This window comes from Mus musculus, chromosome 17 (genome assembly GCF_000001635.26).
Source record: "Mus musculus strain C57BL/6J chromosome 17, GRCm38.p6 C57BL/6J".
Taxonomy (NCBI): Eukaryota; Metazoa; Chordata; class Mammalia; order Rodentia; family Muridae; genus Mus; species Mus musculus.
In genome coordinates, this window is record NC_000083.6 from 33,347,922 (window position 1) to 33,362,812 (window position 14,891).

Genomic DNA, 14,891 nt, shown 5'->3' on the forward strand with positions numbered 1-14,891 from the left:
CCCAAGGAGAAGACCAAACCTAAGGATAATAGGTATAGAAGAGAGCTAAGACTCCCAATGTAAAGGGCCAGTAATATCTTCAACAGAACTATAGAAAACTTCCCTAACCTAAATAAAGATATGCCCATGAACATACAAGAAGCCTACAGAACTCCAAATAGATTGGACCAGAAAAAACAAAATGCCTCCATCACATAATAATGAAAACATCAAATGCACTAAACAAAGAAAGGATATTAAAAACAGTAAGGGAAAAAAGTCATATAACAGATAAAGGCACACCTATCAAAATTATGCCAGACTTCTCACCAGAGACTATGAAAGCTAGAAGATCCTGAGCAGATGTCATACAGATACTAAAAGAACACTGGCTACTATACCCAGCAAAACTCTCAATTACCATATATAGAGAAAACAAGATATTCCATGACAAAACCAAATTTACACAATATCTTTCCACAAATCCAGCCCTACAAAGGATAACAGATGAAAAACTCCAACACAAGGAGGGAAACTGCACTCTAGAAAAAGCAAGAAAACAATCTTCTTTCAACAAACCCAAAATAAGATAGCCACACAAACATAATTCCACTTCTAACAATAAAACTAACTGGAAGCAACAATCACTATTCCTTAATATCTCTTAACATTAGTGACTCAATACCCCCCCCCCGGGCAAAAAAAAGACATAGACTAACAGACTGGATATGAGAACAGGATGCAGCATTTTGCTGCATACAGGAAACACACCTCAGTGACAAAGACAGACACTACCTCAGAGTAAAAGGCTGGAAAACAAATTTTCAAACAAATGTTTCCAAGAAACAAGCTGAAATAGCCATTCTAGGATTGAATAAAATCAACTTTCAACCAAAAGTTATCAAAACAGATAAGGAGAGAAACTTCATACTCATCACAGGAAAAAACTACCTAGATGAACTCTCAATTCTGAACATCTATGCTCCAAAAGCAAGGGCACACACACTCATAAAAGAAACTTTACTAAACCTCAAAGCACACATTGCATCTCACATAATAATTGTAGGGGACTTCAACACTCCACTTTCAGCAATGGACACATCACCGAAACAGAAACTAAACAAAGATACAGTGAAACTAACAGAATTTATGAACCAAATGGATTAAACAGATAACTATAGAACATTTTATCCTAAAACAAAAGAATATACCTTCTCAGTACCTCATGGTACCTTCTCCAAAATTCACCTTATAATTGGGCCCAAAACATGTCTCAATAGATACAAGATTGAAACGATCCCATGCATCCTACCAGATCACCAAGGACTAAGGCTGGTCTTCAATAACAACAAAAAGCCCACATACACATGGAAGCTGAACAATCCTCTATTCATTGATATTTTATTCAAGGAAGAAACTGATGGCACAACATGCCCAACTTATAAGACACAATGAAAGCAATACTAGGAGGAAAACTCGTAGCTCTAAGTGCCTCCAAAAAGAAACTGGAGAGAGCATACACTAGCAGCTTAACAGCCCATCTGAAAACTTTAAAACAAAAAGAAGCAAATACACCCAAGAGGAGGAGATGCAGGAAATAATCAAACTCAGGGCTAAAATCAACCAAGTAGAAACAAAAAGAACTAAACAAAGAATCACCCAAACCAGGAGATGGTTCTTTGAGGAAATCAACAAGATAGATAAGCCATTAGCCAGACTTACCAGAGGGCACAGATACAGTATTCCAAATTAACAAAATCAGAAATGAAAAGGGAGACATAAAAACAGAAAACAAAGAAATCCAAAAAAACAAAAAACAAACAAACAAACAAAAAAACATCAGATCCTACTACAAAAATCTATACTCAACAAAACTAGAAAATCCAGATGAAATGGACAATTTTCTAGACAGATACCAGGTACCGAAGTTAAATCAGGGCCAGATAACCCCTAAAGAAATAAAAGCAGTTATTAAGTCTCCCAACCGAAAAAAAAGCCCAGGACCAGATGGGTTTAGTGCAGAATTCTATCAGACCTTCAAAGAAGACCTAATATGGATACTCTTCAAACTACTCCACAAAATAGAACCAGAAGGAACATTATCCAACTTATTCTATGAAGCCACAATTGTGCTCATAGTAAAAGCAATATACAGCAAACCAGTAGCCAACCTCAAACTAAATGGAGAGAAAGTTGAAGCAATCCCACTAAAATCAGAGTCTAGTCAAGGCTGTCCTCTCTCTCCCTACCTATTCAATATAGTACTTGAAGTATATCCTTTGAACTCCTTTTGGAAAAGAAGAAGTCAAAATATCACTATTTGCAGATGATATGATAGTATACTTAAGTAACTCCAAAAATCCCATCAGAGAACTCCTAAAACTGATGAACAACTTCAGCAAAGGGGCTGGATGTAAAATTAACTCAAATAAATCAGCAGCCTTCCTATATTCAAATGATAAACGGACTGAGAATGAAATTAGTGAAATGACACCCTTCACAATAGTCACAAATAATATTAAATACCTTGGTGTGACTCTAATCAAACAAGTGAAAGATCTGTATGACAAGAACTTCAAGTCTCTGAAGAAAGAAATTGAAGAAGATCTCAGAAGAGGGAAAGCTCTCCCGTGCTCATGGGTTGGCAGGATTAATATAGTCAAAATGGCCATCTTGCAGAAAGCAATCTACAGATTCAATGTAATCCCCATCAAACTTCCAACTTAATCCTTCATAGAGTTAGTAAGAGCAATTTTCAGATTCATTTGTTTGGAAAAACAAAAAACCCAGGATAGTTAAAACTATTCTCAATAATAAAAGAACTTCTTAGGGAATCACCATCGCTGACCTCAACCTGTACTACAGAGCAATAGTGATAACAACTGCATGGTATTGATACAGAAACAGGTAGGTACATCAATGGAACAGAATTGAAGATGCATGAATGAAGCCACACACCTATGGTCACTTGATCTTTGACAAAGGAGCTAAAACCATCCAGTGGAAAAAAAGACAGCATTTTCAACAAATGGTGCTGGTTCAACTGGCAGTCAACAAGTAGAAGAATGCAAATTGATCCATTTTATCTGCTTGTACAAAGCTCAAGTCTATGGGGATCAAGGACCTCCACATAAAACCAGATACACTGAATCTAATAGAAGAGAAAGTGAGGAAGAGCCTTGAACACTTGGGCATAGGGGAAAATTTCCTGAACAGAACACCAATGGCTTATGCTTTTAGATCAAGAATTGACAAATGGGACCTCATAAAATTGCAAAGCTTCTGTAAAGCAAAGGACACTGTCAATAGGACAAAATGGCAACCAACTGATTGGGAATAGATATTTACCAACCCTACATCTGATAGAGGGGTAATATCCAATATATACAAAGAACTCAAGAAGTTAGACTCCAGAGAACCAAATAACCCTATTAAAAAATGGAGTACAGAGCAAAACAAAGAATTTTCAACTGAGTAATATTGAATGGCCAAGAAGCACCTAGAGAAATGTTGAACATTCTTAGTCATCAGCAAATGCAAATCAAAACAAGCCTGAAAGTCCACCTCACACCAATTAGAATGGCTAATATCAAAACCTCAGGTGACAGCAGATGCTGGTGAGGATGTGGAGAAAAAGGAATATGCCTCCACTGTAGGTGGGATTTTAAGCTGGTACAACCACTCTGGAAATCAGTCTATCAGGTTTTAAAAGCAGAATGAATACCAACCATCCTCCAATTATTCCATAAAACAGAAGGAACACTGCCTAATTCTTTTTACCAGGCAACAGTTACCATGATATCTAAACTTATAAAAAAAAATAAGAAATTTACTTTCAATAAAGAAAATTACTGATCAATTTCACTTATAAGCATATATGCAAAAATTCTCAACAATATAGTTGCAAACTGAATTGAACACATCACAAAAATTATCCACTATGATCAAGTAGACTTCATCCCAGAGATGCAGGGGCGGTTCAACACACATAAATTAATACATGTAAACCACCAAATAAAAAAAAAAAAACCTAAAAGAAAACACACACACACACACACACACACACACACACGCGCGCGCGCGCGCGATCATCTCATTAGCTGCAAAAACGGCCTTTGACAAAATCCAATGTCCCTTCATAATAAAAATCCTGGAGAGATTAGGAATACTAATAACATATCTCAACATACCAGAAGCAGTTTATAGCAAGCTGATAGTCAACATCAAGTTAAATGGAAAGAAGCTCAAAGCAATTCCACTAAAAGAAGAACAAGACAGGGTTGCGTACTCTCTCCATATCTATATATGTACTTTTAAGTTTTGGCTAGAGCAATAAGACAACTAAAGGAGATCAAGGAGATACAAAATGGAAAGAAAGAAATCAAAGTATCATTAATTTGCAGACAATATAATAGTACACAAAATAATCCTAAAATTTCCACCAGGGTAGCCAGGGTACTCCTACAGTTGATAAGCACCTCCAGCAAAGTAGCTGGAGACAAAATTAAGTCACAAAAATTAGTAGCCTTCACACACACACACACACACACACACACACACACACACCAAAAACCAAGCAGTCTGAGAAAGAAATCGGAAAAACACCCTGCGCAATAGCTTCAAATAATATAAAATATCTTGGGGGTAACTCTAACCAAACACATGAATGACCTGTATGATTAAAACTTTAATTAAAGAAGACATCAGAAGTTGGGAAGGTCTCCCATGCTCATGGATCACTAGGATTAATATAGGAAAAATGATCATCTTATCAAAACTAATTTACAGATTCAATGCAATCCCCATCAAAATTCCACACAATAATTTACAGATCTTCAAAGAACAATTTTCAGCTTCATATAGAAACATAAAAAACCCAGGATAGTTAAAACAATCCCAATTAATAAAAGAACTGCAAGGAGGTATCACCATCCCCAATTTCAAGTTGTACTATAGAGCTGTACAAAAACAGCATGATATTGGACAAGACACAATTATCAATGGAATCACATTGAAGACCCAGATATAAACAAACACACCTATTATCTTAGTTTGGGTTTCATTGCTGTTAAGTAACAGCACAACCACAACAACTCTTATCAAGGAAAACTTTTAATTGGGGCTGGCTTTCAAAGATATAGTCCATTATTATCATAACAGGAAGAATGTCAACATGCAGGCAGACATGGTCCTACAGGAGCTGAGAGTTCTACATCTTGATCGCCAGGCAGCAGAAGGAAACTGTGTGCCACACTGAGTATAGCTTGAGCACAGGAGGCTTCACAGCCTGCCCCCACAGTGACACACTTCACCAGCAAGGCCACACCCACTCCAACAAGGCTACACCTCCTAATAGTGCCACACCCTATGAACCAAGCATTCAAATACATGAGTCTATGGGGCTCTACCTATTCAAAACACCACACATATTATGGACAACTGATTTTTTTAATGTAGAAGCCAGAAATATAAAATAGAAAAAGAAAGCACCTTCAACAAATAGTGCTGGTCAAGCAAGATAGCTGTATATAAAAGAATTGCAACACACTCATATTCATTACCCTGCACAATACTCAACTCCAAATGAATCAAATACATCAGCATAAAGCCAGATACACTGAACCTGATAGAAGAAAAAGTGGGAAATAGCCTTGAACTCGTTGGCATAAGAAAAAGTTTCTCACTGGGCGTGGTGGCACACACCTTTAATCCCAGCACTCGGGAGGCAGAGGCAGGCCGATTTCTGAGTTCGAGGCCAGCCTGGTCTACAAAGTGAGTTCCAGAACAGCCAGGGCTATATAGAGAAACCCTGTCTCGAAAAAATGAAAGAAAGAAAGAGAGGGAGGGAGGGAGGGAGGGAGGGAGGGAGGGAGGGAGGGAGGGAGGGAGGGAGAAAAAAAAAAGGAAAAAGAAAAAGTTTCTCTGAATCCAGGAACACATCAAAACAATCATCCATCATGAACAAGTAGGCTTCATCCCAGGGATGCAAGGATGGTTTAATAAACGGAAATCCATCAACTTAATTCACTATATAAACAAACTCAAAGACAAAAACCACATGATTATCTCGTTAGATGCTGAGAAAGCATTTGACAAAATCCAACACCCATTCATGATAAAAGTCTTGGAAAGATCAGTAATTCAAGGCCCATACCTAAACACGATAAAAGCAATCTACAGCAAACCAGTAGCCAACATCAAACTAAATGGAGAGAAACTTGAAGCAATCCCACTAAAATCAGGGACTAGACAAGGCTGCCCACTTTCTCCCTACCTATTCAATATAGTACTTGAAGTCCTAGCCAGAGCAATTCGACAACAAAAGGAGATTAAGGGAATACAAATTGGAAAGGAAGAAGGCAAAAATATCACTTTTTGCAGATGATATGATAGTATATATAAGTGACCCTAAAAATTCCACCAGAGAACTCCTAAACCTGATAAATAGCTTCAGTGCAGTAGCTGGATATAAAATTAACTCAAACAAATCAATGGCCTTTCTCTACATAAAGAATAAATGGGCTGAGAAAGAAATTAGGGAGACAACACCCTTCACAATAATCACAAATAATATAAAATACATTGGTGTAACTCTAACTAAGGAAGTGAAAGATCTGTATGATAAGAACTTCAAGTCTCTGAAGAAAGAAATTAAAGAAGATCTCAGAAGATAGAAAGATCTCCCATGCTCATGGATTGGCAGGATTAATATAGTCAAAATGGCTATCCTGCCGAATTAATCTACAGATTCAATGCAATCCCCATCAAAATTCCAACTCAATTCTTCACTTCAGAGTTAGAAAGAGCAATTTACAAATTCATCTGGAAAAACAAAAAAACCTAGGATAGCAAAAACTAACTAAAGAACCTCTGGTGGAATCACGATGCCTGACCTCAAGCTGTACTACAGAGCAATTGTGATAAAAACAAAACAAAACAAAACAAAACAAAACTGCATGGTACTGGTACAGCAACACACAGGTAGATCAATGGAATAGAGTCGAGATGCAGAAATGAACCCACACACATATGGCCACTTGATCTTTGACAAGGGAGCTAAAACCATCCAGTGGAAAAAAGACAGCATTTTCAACAAATGGTGCTGGCACAACTGGCAGTTATCATGTAGAAGAATGTGAATTGATCCATTCTTCTCTCCTTGGACAAAGCTCAAGTCTAAGTGGATCAAGGAACTCCACATAAAAGCAGAGACACTGAAACTTATAGAGGAGAAAGTGGGGAAAAGCCTCGAAGATATGGGCACAGGGGGATAATTCCTGAACAGAACAGCAATGGCTTGTGCTGTAAGATCAAGAATTGACAAATGGAACCTCATGAAATTGCAAAGCTTCTGTAAGGCAAAAGACAATATCAATAAGACAAAAAGGCCACTAACAGATTGGGAAAGGATTTTTTTTACCAATCCTAAACTGATAGGGGACTAATATCCAATATATACAAAGAGCTCAAGAAGCTGGACTTCAGAAATTCAAATAACCCCATTAAAAAATGAGGTACTGAGCTAAACAAAGAATTCTCAAGTGAGGAATACTGAAGGGCTAAGAAGCACCTAGAAAAATGTTCAACATTCTTAATCATCAGGGAAATGCAAATCAAAACAACCTTGAGATTCCACCTCACTCCAGTCCGAATGGCTAAGAGAAAAAATTCAGGTGACAGTAGATGCTGGTGAGGATGTGGAGAAAGAGGAACACTACTCCATTGCTGGTGGGATTGCAAGCTGGTACAACCACTCTGGAAATCAGTCTGGTGGTTCCTCAGAAAATTGGACATAGTACTACCAGAAGATCCAGCAATACCTTTCCTGGGCATATACCCAGAAGATGTTCCAACTTCTAATAAGGACACATGCTCTACTATGATCATAGCAGCCTTATTTATAATAGCCAGAAGCTGGAAAGAACCCAGATGTCCCTCAACAAAGGAATGTATACAGAAAATGTAGTACATTTACACACTGTAGTACTACTCGGCTATTAAAAACAATGAATTTATGAAATTCTTAGGCAAATGGATGTATCTGGAGGATATCATCCTTAGTGAGGTAACCCAATCACAAAAGAAGTCACTTGATATGCACTCACTGATAAGTGGATATTAGCCCAGAAACTTAGAATACCCAAGATACAATTTGCAAATCACAAGAAAATCAAGAAGAGGGAAGACCAACATGTGGATACTTCATTCCTCCTTAGAATAGGGAACAAAATACCCTTGGAAGGAGTAACAGAGGCAAAGTTTGGAGCTAAGACAAAAGGATGGACCATCCAGAAACTACCCCACCCGGGGATCCATCACATAATCAGCCACCAAACCCAAACCCAGACACTATTGCATACACCAGCAAGATTTTGCTGAAAAGACCCTGATACAGCTGTCTCGTATGAGGCTATGCCAGTGCCTGGCAAATACAAAAGTGGATGCTCATAGTCATCTATAGGATGGAACACAGGGCCCCCAATGGAGGATCTAGAGAAAGCACCCAAGGAGTTGAAGGGGTCTGTGTAGTCCCCCAGATTTTAGGGAACCCTTTGGAAGAGGAAGCAGAAAGAGTGTAAGACGGGGGGGGGGGGGCAGATGGAGAACATGAAGAAAACAAGGCCATCTAAAATCTACTTGAGTCTGAACTCAGAGACTGAAGCAGTATGCATAGGGCCTGCACAGGTCTGCATATATTATGGTTTCCAGTTTTTCATTGGGATTCCTGAGTGTGCATGGGAGTGAGTCTCTGATTCTTGTGTGTTCTCTTGGGCTCTTTTCCTTCTGTTTGTTTTGTCCAATTTAGATATGTTAATTTTTGTTATCTTACTACATTTTATTATTCTACCTTAGAAACCTGGTTTGTTTTTTTTTTGTTGTTGTTGTTGTTTTTGTTTGTTTTCCTAATGAGAATCAGAAAGGGAACTGTGATGGGAAAGGGAGAAGAAACCACAATCAGGATATATAAATATATAGGTAGAAAATCTATTTTCAAGTGGGAAAACAAGACAGTAGCAAGAGGTAAGCTCATTCATACCTCTCATAGCTACAAATGTTTACATACAAATGCAAAATAGGAGTAAAAACAAAATAAAACAAAAAGCAACCTGAAGATTAACATAAGAAAGAAGCCAGTCAGCAAAGGAAGATCTTAAGCCCTTTCTTACTGGGGCGCGCTCAAGAAAAGCTCCTGGTATATAAACTGGATGTTTTGCAAATGTCTCACAACATGTCATGGATCACATTTTCTCAGACTTTGTCTCTGGTGTAATCCTTCCGTGTATGAAACAAGACCCTGTAAATCAGGTCCCCTCTGAACTCAAATCCAAGTCTCAACACTTAGAAAATATGCTTTCCTTAACACCCTTGGCTTCCTCACTGTTTCTCTGATCTCCATGTTGAACTTAAAAGGCATCCTTTTGTTTTGTTTTCTCGCCTAACCACAAATGCCAATATTTAAAGCTTGCCTGCCCTGTTTTCTGCTTTCCCCCTCTCAACCTCAAAAACTCGATTAAATTTTCCTCTGGTTACCCTCCAAGTTCATCTTCAATTTAGAGCCAAAAAAGCTACCGCGGCTTCCCATACACACACTGAGAATTCAGAATGCCGAATAAATAGTTCAACTTAATGGCTCAAACACAAGGTCTTAGGAAAACAACAAAATGTCAGACTTAAGAGCAAAAGACAGCAAGAAGTAAAAAATAAGTTGAAAAATTATTGAAATTGACTCAAAGAATACACACAGTCAATGTCAATCTCAGAAATGGTTCTTTTAAAAAACAGTAAAATAGGCAAAACTGTAGTCAAGCTAACAAAAAAGAGGGAAGAGACAAATTAATAAAGTCATAAATTAGGGGAGGTTGCAAGAGACTAAAAAAAAAAAAGACAGGAAAAAAGAAAAGCAGTGGACCATTTGGTAGTATTTTGAAAAAAATACCCCCCACGAGGAAAAGAAATATATGCAAGAAATGGTTTGATTCTGAGTCGCATACAACAAGCTAAAATTAAATCAAGAGGATATAAACAACTTACGAATATTCATAACGATGAGATAGAAACAGATATAACCCTCTCATCCCTTCTGTTCAAGTCCACAGCCAAAGAATCTACCACGTTTTTGTTTGTTTTTACAATTAAATTATTCATCCCATCTCATGCTTTTTTTTTTACAGCCAGCAATGCTAGAAGAAAAAAAAAATTCCCCCAAATTTCACCTGTGCCTAGACAATTAATTGCCCAATTGGTTGGTGAATCCAAACAATTTTGAAGCAAATTGAAAATCCTCTCTTCCTTGCAAGCCGGAGCATTCCTCCCACTCTCAGCCCAGAGGGAGCAAACAAATCCTCCTGCATTAACGCTAACAGCAAAAACCAGGATGCGGGATAGGTTTACAGTTCATTGGTAAAAGGATTGCCTAGAATGAGCAAAGCCTGAGGTTCGATGCCCACGAAGGAAGGAAGGAAGGAAGGAAGGAAGGAACGAACAGCGTTTATCAAAGCCCCTCACAACAGTCTAAATGCTACAGAGCATCACGCCAACTCGCCAGCGATGCAGTCTGGAGAGGCGCTGTCTCACCCGAGAGCACAGCGGACTAGAAGACACTGCTTCAGAAGGGGGGCGGGGCAGGGCAGGGCCGGACCGACAGGACCAGACCCCAGGCTCCCCGCTGCCTGCTCTGCACGGAATTAAAACGCACGTGGGTGAGAGGGCGCGGGTGACAGACTCCTGCACAGAATCAGGCGAACGTCAGTGCCGCGGCACCACACAGGGACAAAGCCTCCGCGATGTCACCAACGTGCCACGCACGACTCCAGGAACACAGGGCACACTCACCATTTCCTGATTTCACACGCGAGCAGTGTGCTTCCTAAAGGGCCTACAATCAGCAGAAGGGACAGCGACTCAGGCCAAGTCACCACCTGCCTCCCTGGAGCTACACAGGACTCAAACAGGGCGGCAATGGCGGCACCCTCTGACTATCCATGCTCCTCATTGGGCAGTTCATGCAGGAAAGTAACAACGTCCCTGATTGGTGAACGGTACCGACCCGCCTCTTTAACTCTTTTCAGCGCGTTTAAATGGAACTCACCCGGCAAACTGACTACAGAACCTCCCTAACTCTGGCTCCCCCAAACCCCTGGAGTAAACCCGGAGTATATTTGGTGTCATTCTATTTAAAGAGAATATACTTCGGGGTTTTTAGAGCACACATTTAGTTCTTCGTGTGAGTTCCTCGTGCCTTTCCGCTTACTCACACTACTTTTTTTGTGAACATTCAGGACTCAGTGACATTAGGACAAAGCCAATGACACACATCCCTACCTCCAGTTTTAGCGATAGAGGCTTGGCCGGCTTTTTACGTGGGTTCTGGGGATCCAAACGCAGATCCTCATGAAGGATAATCAGGCATTTTACCAACCAACCCATCTCACCAGCGCTTCTTTGGGCTTGTACTATAGGTGGTCATTACGCTGCTTACTGTACAGTGTTTGGGTTTTATAACGTACAGAGAATGCTGAATTCAGAATATATCTTCAACATGAAGAACTTGTGCGGTGGTTAAGATTAGAGATGCATTTCACCAAACTCCTAGAAATAGTGTTTGTGGATTTGGTTTATTTCGGCTAGAACTTCAATGTGGCTGTAGAATACACTGTCCCACTTCTGAATATTAAGATGTGGAGCACTTGTTACTCTTACAGAGGCCCTGGGATTGCTTTCAATCATCCACACGATCGTTTGAAAACATCTTAACTCCAAGAGCTTCATCACCTTTTTAATTCACAGGCACCAGGTTCTCACATGGTGCACATACATACATTCATACACATATAAAAATAATCTTAAAATTTTAAAAGAAGTATATATGAAACCAGATATAGGAGAAAGAGTCATTATAACTTTTAAGAGAGAATGTAAATTAATACAGACACAAAAATAAAGTATGAAGATTTCTAAGAACAAACAAACAAAAACAACTTAAAATTGTTTAGCATGGTGGTACAGACCTTTAATTACAGGACTTTGGAGGCAAGAAGTTAAAGGTCATTGTGAAGAAAAGGAAGAGGAAGAGGAGGAGGAGGAAGAGGAAGAGGAGGAGGAGGAGAGAGAAAGAAGGAAGGAAGGAAGGAAGGAAGGAAGGAAGGAAGGAAGGAAGGAAGGAAGGAAAGAGAGTTCCAGGACAGCCAGGGACACACAGAAACCATTCTGAAAACAAACAAACAAACAAACAAAACCTCAAAACTAAAGGTCACAAACTAAAACCAGCACCCTTTGCTAGGAAAGAGAAAGGAAAGAATTTTACTATACATAAGAAATGAATGGACATGGACTGGAGAGATGGCTCAGAAGTTAAGAGCACTGGCTGCTCTTCCAGAGGTCCTGAGTTCAACTTATAGCCATCACACAGTGGTTCATGACTATCTATAATAGGATCTGGTGCTGTCTTGTGGCCTGTAAGCATATATGCATACATACTGTATACACAATAAATAAATCTTAAAGAGAAATGCACATTAATGTTTATTATAGCACTGCTCAAAAATAGCTAAGCTCTGAAATCTGCCAAGATCTTGTTAAGACACAAATAAAGAGAATATAGTGTATGTATGTAGGCATAATTTTTTCAGCCTATTTTATTTTTATTGGTTATTTTATTTATTTATATATCAAATGTTATTCCCCTTCCCAGTTTCCCCTCCACAAGCCCCCTATCCCCTTCTCTCTCCCCTTGCCTCTATGAGGTTTCTCCCCCACCTGCCCACCCACTCCTGCCTCAGTGCTCTAGCATTTCCCTATCCTGGGCCACCAAGACTCCACAGGACCAAGGGGCTCCCCTCCCAGTGATGCCAGATAAGGCAATCCTCTGCTACATATCCATCTGGAGCCATGGTTACTCTTTGGTTGGTGGTTTTGTCCCTGGGAGCTTGGGGTGGGGTGCTGGTTGGTTGATATTGTTGTTCTTCCTATGAGGTTGCAAACCCCTTCACCTCCTACAGCCCTTACTCTAACTTCCCCATTGGGGTCACTCAGCCTATTTTAATAAATATTCAACCTTTCTTCTTGCCCACCACCCACCAGAGGCAGTGGAGGAGAAAAGTTATTAGGATATGAGAGAAGTGGGCCTGTTTAGGAATAGTTCTTTGGGGTGAGTTCACTCTTCTTTGTCAAAAGTTCAGAAATGAATGTTGCTTGTAGCAAACACCAAATATGAATCATCAGTTTCAGTCCAGTTCCCTTGGCAGGCAAACACCATACATGAACCGCAGCTTCAGTCTAGTCCTCTCGGCAGGCAGATACCACACACGAACCAGCAGCTATAATTCATCCTGAAGAAACTGCAAGGCTCACAGGCCAGCCTGAGGGGAGGTAGCAGAAGAGGCAAGAAGTGGCAGGAACGCTACAAGAAGTTTTTTGGTGAGTTTCTCTCAGGCTTAACCACTAGCACAACAACACTATGTAAGGTGAACTAATACATGGATGTAGTAAGCAAAGAATATCAGGCAGAGCAAACCGAATGCTTCTCTCCCACTGTCTGTGGGGTCATATTTGTACTTCTTCATCATGAATCCTTTCACATTCCTGCTATAGCAAACCATCCTTTCACCTGTGTGTCCCAGCAAAACATTATTTGATATAACTGACTTCCCAAAGAAACTAGAAATTTCCTATGTGTACAGACAGATAAAGACATACATGCATACATATGTACATATAATTGACTATAATTCAACCATAAGGAAAAGCAAACTCATGCCATTTTCAGGAAAATAGATGATACTATGATGCCTCTATGTGAAATAATCCACACAAGGAAAACTATCATCTATGGAAAGTACAATACAGAAACAATAGCAGCAGTGACACAAAACCATGGCAGTATTAGAGAGACTACTAGAAGACATGGGGATGTTTTGGGGTAGTAAGAAAAGATGAGTGAATGAAACAGTAGGGGGAGGGTGAATGTTATGAAAGCATAATGTGTCAGTGAAATTCATTAATGTGTGCAATAAATATGCACTGTTAATTTTACTAAATTTATTTTGAAATTTTTGTTTGTTTCTTACTTTTGTTCTAGCTGGTCTGAAATTTGCTAGAGAGACAAAGTTGGCCTCAAATTTGTTGAAATTCTCCTGTCTCCAATCCCAAGTGTTGGGGTTACATGCATGTGCCACCATACCTGAGTAATTTTAGTCAATCTTTTAAAGTAAAACTAAAATCCAAACAGAACATGATCTCAATAGTCTAAGCTTTGAAATCACAAAGCCAAAGATAATTTTAAATCAAACAAGAAAATAATAACAGCTCTGAGGCGGCTCCATTTCCGGCTCCAGACAACCGGCCACCTTCCTGGTGAGAGCACAGGGGTCCACCCGGCCCGAGAGGCTTCTGCCTCACGTTCCCTGGGGGCCACCTTGGTTCCGAGACTCCGCGCCCGGGCGGTCTGCGGGTGAGAGTGTGGAACACAGAGGCCAGCAGCTTCTGGACCGGGCGAGAGCCACAGAGCCTCTGAGGCGGCGCCATTTTCGGCTCCAGACAACATGCCACCTTCCTGGTCAGAGCACAGGTGTCCGCACAGCCCGTGAGGCTTCTGCCTCACGTTCCGCGGGGGCCACCTTGATTCTGGGACTCTGCAGCGGGCAGTCTGCAGGCCAAAGCAACACAGCTTCTGGGAAAGATCCTGTTTTGGGCCTCATCTTCGGCCAGGAGGAGGTCCAAACACCAGATAACTGTGCACCTCCCTAAAAGAGGAGAGCTTGCCTGCAGAGACTGCTCTGACCACTGAAACTCAGGGAAGAGAGCTAGTCTCCCTGGTCTGCTGATATAGTGTAACAAAATCACCAGAGGAATAATCTCTAAACAGAGACAACTATAACAACTAACTCCAGAGATTACCAGATGGCGAAAGGTAA

The 14,891-nt window shown here is 40.0% G+C and overlaps 1 protein-coding gene across 3 annotated transcripts in view; it reads right to left on the reverse strand.

The window, feature by feature from the left end:
- Zfp81 (zinc finger protein 81) overlaps window positions 1-10,975 on the reverse strand; it is a 29,555-nt gene extending 18,580 nt beyond the window's left edge. For 2 of the 3 annotated variants that reach the window (XM_030249699.1, XM_030249697.1), the window contains exon 1: window positions 10,813-10,975. Coding sequence is in view for 1 of the 3 variants with exons in the window: in NM_207541.1 (NP_997424.1) it covers window positions 10,813-10,815 (3 nt within the window). In the remaining 2 variants the exon portion in view is untranslated. The remainder of the gene's footprint in view (window positions 1-10,812) is intronic. The other variant, NM_207541.1, reaches the window with a different exon arrangement.
- Window positions 10,976-14,891: the final 3,916 nt, after the last annotated feature.